Source organism: Haliotis rufescens, unplaced genomic scaffold (assembly GCF_023055435.1).
Source record: "Haliotis rufescens isolate VD_foot unplaced genomic scaffold, xgHalRufe1.0.p SCAF_10, whole genome shotgun sequence".
Lineage (NCBI taxonomy): Eukaryota > Metazoa > Mollusca > Gastropoda > Lepetellida > Haliotidae > Haliotis > Haliotis rufescens.
Genome location: NW_025963780.1, coordinates 25767135 through 25777164, shown reverse-complemented (window position 1 = coordinate 25777164; position 10030 = coordinate 25767135). Strand labels below are relative to the sequence as shown.

Genomic DNA, 10030 nt, shown 5'->3' with positions numbered 1-10030 from the left:
CATACACGGACATCAATCTCATTAAAATCAGATCTTAGCTCTCGCTACCGCTTTGTTTAGCGGTAGCGAGAACTAAGGTCTGATTTTAATGAGATTGACACGGACATTCATTCTTGTATGTGCGACAGACAGACAGATAAACAAACAAACAAAATACAAAAACACGAACAAACACACAGACAAACAAAGATTAAATAGCAAAATTAGAGATTAATGAGCGTATGAGAGAGATTATCATAACCCTCCACACTTTCCCCCCTATTATTTTCGCGTACAGAAATACGACACGTTCCCATTTACAATTCAAATTTAATCAGACGCTTTGCTTGTTTGGAAAACCTTCACAGATTCCGAAAGACTAAAATGTTGTGTCCTACAGACTGGCAATATTCTGTATGTAACTAGATTAGTGTAAAAAACAACAACAACAACAACAACAAAAAACCACCAAAAAAAAACAAACTAGATTAGTGTTCGGGGAAGCAGCTGGGAGGTGATACAGTGTTCCTGACAACTGGCCACGTTTAAGGAGGGCCCCACGGGTCAGTCTGGTCGTCGACAGCCGGCCGCACCTGGCAGATATTTTGACATTGACAAATTACTGTTTGACAATCACTTAATATTCCCCCGCATCGTTTCTCACGCAGCACGTGCGGGTAATATAGACATCAATATCATTGTTGACAGGGAATATTTGTAATTGTCATATCGCCCAATTAGAGTTAAATCAGCCGGAGAGATATGCGATGTGAATGGATATGAATTATCGCCTGTGGCAGCTGAACTACTTAATTAGACGTCACATATGTCTCAATTCTTGTCTGCGTCTGATATGAAGAGTTGCGTCCCCTACCCGTGGCAGAATTCGCTAATCGTGGATTCTAATCCCAAATTCGGACCACGCCATCGACCGGTCCCAATGGATAGGATAGACTGTATGGTTTCAAATGTAAGTGAGTGAGTTGGGTTTAACGCCGCTTTTAACAGTATTCCAGTTATATCGCGGCGTGTCAGCTTAATGTGGGAGGAAAGCCCGAAGTGATGCAGGTGTCAGACGTTTACCACTTCGGTGAACCCCACGAGCACGGGTATGGTGCTGACAAACCTAGAAACATATTCAAATTTAAGAGCAGATAGGTATGAATTTTGGAAGAGATATGTACTTTCATTGCAGTGGTGCTAATATCGTCCCCGAGGACTTGCGATACTATTATTTCTCCATGTTTGTACAAAGTGATTTTTAAGTACACTTTGAAACCCTTGAAATTGACCAAGGCGTGGTATATGTAGAAAGGTCATTAAAAAGAAAGTCCAACGTTATGCAAAAAATCTTTTACAAAATTTAACCATTGGTAAACAACAGCATTTATTTCTAATTTATTAATTTCGCATTTAATATCTAAAACAATAAAATTATTCAAAATGTGAGATCAATTGTAGGATATTGTTTCCAAGTGAGTTTATTCGAGAAAGACATAACCAGTTTACATATTTTAATAATTATAGGATCTCGGCCATCTTAATCATAAATCATAAATAAGCGTGTGGAGTTTCATAGTCCAGCTGCCAGCTGCAGCAATATATATGCACTTTCTATGATATCTAAGTTCTGAGCCATACGGTGAAATGCGTACACAATATCAAAGTTAGCCGATAGGAAACAAACAAGCTGTAGGTTCAGGTTCCGTGGTCTTTTCAAGAGACAATGCGTGGTTTTAATTGCATTTACACTGACACCCTCAGTCAATTTACAAATTAACGATTTCTGTAACTTTCACCAAAATAGAAATCAAATGCTGAGGTTTCGAGTAGAGCCACTTCAAAATGTAATATTTTTGTTTTAGCGATATTGATTCCCCTGGATACTGTAAGCTTAGAGTTCATTGAGTGTATATTGTAGTTCATTAGATCTTTCATCACGAACAACTGGGGTGTGGGTGTGGGTGTGGGTGTGGGTGTGGGTGTGTGGGTGTGGGTGTGGGTGTGGGTGTGGGTGTGGGTGTGGGTGGGTGTGGGTGTGGATGGGTGTGGGTGTGTGTGTGTGTGGGTGTGGGTGTGGGTGTGTGTGGGTGTGGGTGTGGGTATGGGTGTGGGTGTGGGTGTGGGTGGGTGTGGGTGTGGGTGTGGGTGGATGTGGGTGGGTGTGGGTGTGGGTGGGTGTGGGTGGGTGTGGGTGTGTGTGTGGGTGTGTGTGGGTGTGTGGGTGTGGGTGTGGATGTGGGTGGGTGTGGGTGTGGGTGTGGGTGTGGATGTGGGTGGGTGTGGGTGTGGGTGTGGGTGGGTGTGGGTGTGGGTGGGTGTGGGTGTGGGTGTGGGTGTGGGTGAGTGTGGAGAGACATGGGTGGCCCAGTCGTCTAAGGCGCCGCGATTCGCTGTGCAGAGTTGCGTCCCTTGGGCACGCCAGAAACCTATGATTGTGTGTTCGAATCCCGGTACGCCCCGATTATGTTTCTAGGTTTGTCAAGACCATACCCGCGCCCGTGCTCGTGCTCGTGGTCTCACTTCGGGCTTTCCTCCCACATTCAGCTGATATAACCGGAATACTGTTAAAAGCGGCGTTAAATCCAACTCACTCACTCACAAAAACAAGTATGTCATTAGCAATAGGGTAGAATAATAAACTGTAGCCATAACGATATGTTGGAATCATCTAAGCACTAAATATTAACTCATCTGCAACCCTTAGATATTAAGTGCATGACGTTCGATGTCGTATAGGATATCGAAAATATAAGGGGCGATAAACTGTCTCCCTGCCTGACACCAGTTAGGCAAAGGAATTGGTCTGACAATTGATATAGTTATATCATATACTGTTATAATTTTTTTAATCCATTGTAAGTAAAATACTTTCAAAACCAGACCAGTGTCCCGTCCCAAACAGTAGCAAACGCCCTTGTTAAGTTGATAAATACATAACACATTTTAGTCTTGAAGAGTTTAGAAATCTGTATAATCTTGTTTAGAATGAATAACTTTTTAACTTCTTTGATAGTCATTTAGAAGTTGGAGTATTAAGGAAGGATATAAGATTTATGGATGTAATAAAGAAGTTGCTCATCCATAAATCTTATCCTTACTTAACGAATATCTTATCTACAGTCATAAAAAAATATCATTCAGTTCAAAGCGACTTCAGTCCGCCGTCGGGGGCAAGGGTGGCCCAGTCGTCTAAGGCGCCGCGATTCGCTGTGCAGAGTTGCGTCCCTTGGGCACGCCAGAAACCTATGATTGTGGGTTCGAATCCCGGTTCGCCCCGATTATGTTTCTAGGTTTGTCAGCACCATACCCGTGCTCGTGGGTTTCACCGAAGTGGTAAACGTCTGAGACCTGCATCACTTCGGGCTTTCCTCCCACATTAAGCTGACGCGCCGCGATATAACTGGAATACTGTTAGAAGCGGCGTTAAGCCCAACTCACTCACTCACTCACTCAGTCATATAGCTCGAATATTGCTGAGTGCGGCGTTAAATAACAAACAAACAAACAAATTTCTGGTAGCCAATCGGTGACCCAGGAGAAACTACGGAATCTATATAATCTGTTGTTGTTGCTCTATTACCCGGCATTCTTTAAGTCGTACTTGTCGACAGAACCATCACCTCGTGGGGGGTCACAGCCCTGAAGCCAGTGTCTGTACGTGACATGTGAACGTGGCATGACAACTCAGTGACGTCAAATAACTTAAATCAGAACCCGTGAGACTCAATAACGTCCCACGGTCTTTCAGCCAATCAAATCCGAGAAAATACGACAATACCCAAGAATCATATTCCCACTGTTATCCTAATATAATCATTTGTCCGCCCCTGTGGAATAAATGAGTGAGTGAGTGAGTTGGGTTTAACGCCGCTTTTAACAGTGTTCCAGTTATATCACGGCGTGTCAGATCAATGTGGGAGGAAAGCCCGAAGTGATGCAGGTCTCAGACGTTTACCAGTTCGGTGAAACCCACGAGCACGGGTATGGTGCTGACAAACCTAGAAACATAATCGGGGTGAACCGGGATTCGAACCCACAATCAAAGGTTTCTGGCGTGCCCAAGGGACGCAACTCTGCACAGCGAATCGCGGCGCCTTAGACGACTAGGCCACCCGTGCCCCCGTGGAATAAATGACCCTTATGGGTTCAGCTATCATATTATTCATCTACTTCTGTCTTCGAAAGGAAGGGTTAGATAGTCAGATCGGTTAAATTTGGCTGGTCACGTGTCATCGTGCGCCGGTGGCGTGGGCAGGTGCTTGTGCTTCATTCAATGGTTTGCCACTGCAATCCCGATCAGCTACATCCACCATGAGACCCATGAAGATCCGGGTTTGAATAGGTGTTCAGCCACCCATGCTTGCCGAAAAAGGTGACTATGCACTTACTAACTCACCCACCCATCAACCCAAACCACCACCCACCTAGCCATATACACTCACCAACCTACCCACCCACAACTCACTCACTCACCCACGATCCGTGAAGATCAGGGTCAGAATAGGTCTTCAGCAACCCATTCCTGCCGTAAAAGGAGACTATGCTTGTCGTAAGAGGCGACTAACGGGATCGGGTGGTCAGACTCGCTGACTTGGTTGATGCATGTCATCGATCCCAATTGCATGGGTCGATGCTCATGATGTCAATCACTGGATTGCCTGGTCCAGACTCGATTACTTACAGACCGCCGTCATACAGCTGGAATATTGCTGAGTGCGGCGTTAAACAACAAACAAACAAAACATCCGCCATGATAAACTGTAATATTGTTGACTGGCGTAAAGCATGTTTTCCAATCAGGCTTTATCCCATATTCCCTGTATGCTTTATCACTTGGGGGCACGGGTGGCCCAGTCGTCAGAGGCGCCGCGATTCGCTGTGCAGAGTTGCGTCCCTTGGGCAGAAACCTATGATTGTGGGTTCGAATCCAGGTTCGCCCCAATTATGTTTCTAGGTTTATCAGCACAATATCCGTGCTCGTTGGGTTTCACCGAAGTGGTAAACGTCTGAAACCTGCATCACTTCGGGCTTTCCTCCCACATGAAGCTGACACGCCGCGGTATGACTGGAATACTGTTAAAAGCGGCGTAAAACCCAACTCACTCACTCACTTTATCACTTGTTTTTTGTGCTAAAATCAATATTTTTAAAACAGAACATGCGAATCGAGAAATCCTAAGCAATTTCGTTTTCGTTTTTTTTTGCAAACTGTGTGCTTATATGCGTTTTATTAGCTTATCTAGTATACTGCGCGCTCTATAACTGTATGATTTATCCGTGATGTCTGTACATTGTAGCACGATGAACGTAAGCGCAACAGGTGTTCGATATTAATCACCAAATAAGTTGATCACATGACTAAAGTAGTGGTCACATGACGGAAGCCTCGACAGATGGCCAATAGGGTCATGTCAAGCTGTTCGCCGCTATAATGTCGCGTTAATCTATTATATCTGATAGAAGAGTCACGTTTCTAACCTGACCTGAATATACTGAGGTATTATGAAGTAAGATTTATATATATCTGTAGCAGTTATCGAAAAATGTGCAAACTGTTTACAGTTTATTTTGTCGAGGTGGGGTAGGGTACATACGTCACGATCAAGATTATTGCGCATGCTCGTGAGTGGCTGTTTCTACTAGTCTGGACGTATGCCAGTTCTATAGTAGCCCACGAAGATACCATGCCGCAGTTTAACATGGATATCCCACTCAGGCACAGTATACTGACTCCGAGCCGACCAGTCCTTGTTTTATTCTCCTAATCTTGAACGCCAGGCAGGGAAACAAAAATCGGATCTCTGAACGTCGTTATGTTGGCGACAACCAGGGATTCGAACCACCGACCTTTCTCTCTCAGGGCAGCGCGCTATCCACTAGACCACTGAGACTGTCGGTATATCAGGGCATTTGTTGATTGTATTATAACAACATGAACTAAAGTCAATTTTTTTCTACGTTTTCATTTAAGAAATAAACGACGAGTGGGAGTTGTTTATCGTACAATAAAACACAGCAGGGAAAATATGCCATTAGGAGCGCAAACTCGATGGGTTTATTCGCCCTGCAGTGTTTTATTGTGCGATAAACAACGACCACGAGTCGTTTAATTTTTTTAATGACATTTCACATTATGTACAGCCTCTTTAGAATGTTTATATAATGTGCAAGCTTCAAAACTATATACCCGTAATTTAGTAATCCTTTTCTCCCAACACCGATTGTCATATCTATCCGACTTTTGGATGCGATCGTTCGGCCACTGCGTTTATCTACGTTTGCAAGCTACATCTATGGGAAACAACCCATCAGACACTTCCCTCTAAAAAATAACTTCGTTCGAAATGTGACGTCCTCAAGTTGCAAGTGCATATTCGAATCTCCAGAAATGACGTCATGAAAGAACAATGTTTTATCGTGAAATACACCATGCTTCGTTCTTCATTGTTCATTGCGATTTATCTTGCAGACAACCATGACGTCACAATCAAATGACATCACTAATGGCTCTGCTAATGAAGCTGTTAGCATTACTTTTTACACTTAAGACACTGCTTATTGCTGTCTACAAACTGAAAAACTTGAAGAATGATGTTGGATGATCAAATATAAATTATATCGTTGATATATTTGCTATCAAAAGACACTCGGGTGAGATTCTCTATATATCAGGGGAAACGGGTGGCCCAGTCGTCTAAGGCGACGCGATTCGCTGTGCAGAGTTGCGTCCCTTGGGCACGTCAGAAACCTATGATTGTGGGTTCGAATCCCGGTTCGCCCCGAATATGTTTCTAGGTTTGTCAGCACCATACCCGTGCTCGTTGGGTTCACCGAAGTGGTAAACGTCTGAGACCTGCACCACTTGGGGCTTTCCTCCCACATTAAGCTGACACGCCGCAATATAACTATTCCTTCCATGTGAGGCTGAGAACTCAGTCCTCTGTTATCTAGCTAGTCCTGCACCATGACCGTGGAATATATTTATTTTATGTAAAAATAATAATCTAGAAATGCATACAAAAGCAAGTCCAGCCAGCTCAAGCTAGCTCTATTCTGAAATTAGCATAGGGAATTTTTCTTTTTTTTTTGAGTCAAGAAGGATATGGTGTAATATAAGATTTCAGAGACTAAATGTTAGTCTATCATCTAGCATGTAAAACGTGATATTCCAGTGTAATATTTTCATGCTCAAAGCGGAGTTACAACTCGCTCACTCGCTGTGTGCTATGTCACTAAGATGTTTACTATTCTCTATATCATTAAATCCTGCACCTCCTCAAAAACTGTAGCTGTCTATCGTCTACTACGTAACCTACCCGTGCTGAAATTGCGTTTTGAAAGCTGTCATCTGTATTCGATACTATACAAGCAGATTCTGCAGGAGAAACAATAATATCTGACCTCATGTGGTAAACACGTTTTCGAAAACAGCTACTTATTTCAGCGCGCATTAAACACCAGTCTATTTTAAAACGGTCTCATCTGTCAAAGAAACGAACAGACAGAACCTATCTTATCATTATTTAAGTTAACATTGAAACAATTATTTCACTATAAATCACACTCGAGGTTGTTAATTCTCAATTCGGAAGAAGCGAGACTCCGTGAAACACGAATGTTTTTGCACATGACATATTTGCTAAAATACTGCACCCATCGCTCAAGGCAGTGCTTGAAAACTGATGTTACAAGATAAAATGAGGCTTTTTTAAAAGTTGTCTATTGGTTTGTCCTAAGGTCGTGGTACCTAACGTATACTAGGTGACTCATTGCTTTTTTTACCCGACTGGCAATTGCTTATAAAATGAGTAATTATGTGGGTTTAAGTGGGAAACCAAAAGCCCGAGTATGGTGGACAGAATTAGGGCGGAGACATCACCTTCTCGCCCTCAATGACGTCCGTGAGGAAGCCATACAGCGATGCCACGAGACGAGAAAGCGTTACCGCGAGACGAGAAAGCGATAACACGAGACGAGAAAGCGATACCACGAGACGAGAAAGCGATGCCACGAGACGAGAGAGCGATACCCCGAGACGAGAAAGTGAAACCAGGAGACAAGAAAGCAAATACCACGAGACGACAAAGCGAATACCACGAGACGAGAAAGCGATACCACGAGACGAGAAAGCGATGCCACGAGACGAGAAAGCGATACCACGAGACGAGAAAGCGATACCACGAGACGAGAAAGCGATACCACGAGGCGAGAAAGCGATGCCACGAAACGAGAAAGCGATATCGCTAGACGAGAAAGCGATATCGCTAGACGAGAACGCGATAACAGGAGGCGAGAAAGCGATGCCACGAGACGAGAAAGCGATATCGCGAGACGAGAAAGCGATAACAGGAGGCGAGAAAGCGAATACGACGAGACAAGAAAACGATAACACGAGGCGAGAAAGCGATGCCACGAGACGAGAAAGCGATATCGCGAGACGAGAAAGCGATAACAGGAGGCGAGAAAGCGAATACGACGAGACGAGAAAGCGTTACCGCTAGACGAGAAAGCGATACCACGAGACGAGAAAGCGTTACCGCGAGACGAGAAAGCGATGCCACGAGACGAGAAAGCGTTACCGCGAGACGAGAAAGCGATAACACGAGGCGATAAAGCAATGCCACGAGACGAGAAAGCGAATACCACGAGACAAGAAAGCGATACCACGAGGCGAGAAAGCGAAACCAGGAGACGAGAAAGCGATAACACGAGACGAGAAAGCGATGCCACGAGACGAGAAAGCGATACCACGAGACGAGAAAGCGAAACCAGGAGACAAGAAAGCAAATACCACGAGACGAGAAAGCGAATACCACGAGACAAGAAATCGAACCCACGGGACGAGAAAGCGATATCGCGAGACGAGAAAGCGATACCACGAGACGAGAAAAGCGATACCACAAGACAAGTATCGAAACCACGAGACAAGAAATCGAACCCACGAGACGAGAAATCGAAACAACGAGACGAGAAAGCGATAACACGAGACGAGAATGCGATACCACGAGACAAGAAAGCGATACCACGAGACAAGAAATCGAAACCACGAGACAAGAAAGCGATACCACGAGACGAGAAAGCGATAACATCAGACGAGAAAGCGATGCCACAAGACGAGAAAGCGAAACAACGAGGCGAGAAAGCAAATACCACGAAACGTGAAAGCGATAACACGAGACAAGAAAACGATACCACGAGCCAAGAAAGCGAAACCACGAGACGAGAAAGCGCTACTACGAGACAAGAAAGCGACACCACGAGACAAGAAAGCGAAACAACGAGACGAGAAAGCGATATGGTTTCTCGTCTCGCGCTATCGCTTTCTCGTCTCGTGGTATCATGGTATCGTGGTATCTCTTTCTCGGCTCGTGGTATCATGGTATCGTGGTATCGCTTTCTCGCGGCAATAATTGAAAGCGAGAAAGCGATGCCCCCTCTCGGCCACCATACAGAAAAATGATCAGAACCGGGTTTCACCCTGGACTTTAACCTGCTGTTTGCTTTAGTTGATTTTTATATTATTTATGACATCATGTAATGTCAACCACAAAATATTTCACTTGTACGCGATCAATCCTCGGGCCATCTAGCATGAAGAAAGGGAAGCAATTTGTTTCCAGTATAATATTTTCATGCTCAAAGCGGAGTTATACAACGCTCTCACTCACTGTGTGCGTGAAGAACGATGTCACCGTGATGTTTACCCTTCTCTATATCATTAAATCTATCTACAAAATGTAACTTAATTATATCTTTAGCAGTAGGATAGCCATGTAGTCGCTCTTAGGGGCAGTGGGGTATCCATATGGTCGCTCTTATGGACAGTAGGATAGCCTTGTGGTCGCTCTTAGGGGCAGTTGGGTATCCATATGGTCGCTCTTATGGGCAGTAGGATAGCCTTGTGGTCGCTCTTAGGGGCAGTGGGGTATCCATATGGTCGCTCTTATGGGCAGTAGGATAACCTTGTGGTCGCTCTTAGGGGCAGTGGGGTATCCATATGGTCGCTCTTATGGGCAGTAGGATAGCCTTGTGGTCGCTCTTAGGGGCA

General features: G+C 44.4%; 1 protein-coding gene across 1 annotated transcript; it reads left to right on the top strand.

The window, feature by feature from the left end:
- The first annotated feature begins 937 nt into the window (after positions 1–937).
- Positions 938–8595, top strand: LOC125374635. Its single transcript, XM_048385690.1, has 3 exons — positions 938–957; positions 7922–7937; positions 8521–8595. The coding sequence occupies exons 1-3, from the start codon at positions 938–940 to the stop codon at positions 8593–8595; spliced, it is 111 nt and encodes a 36-aa protein (XP_048241647.1).
- Positions 8596–10030: the final 1435 nt, after the last annotated feature.

Coding starts and splice junctions, on each gene's coding strand:
- LOC125374635 (XM_048385690.1), top strand. CDS start 938: ATGGTTTCAAATGTAAGTGA.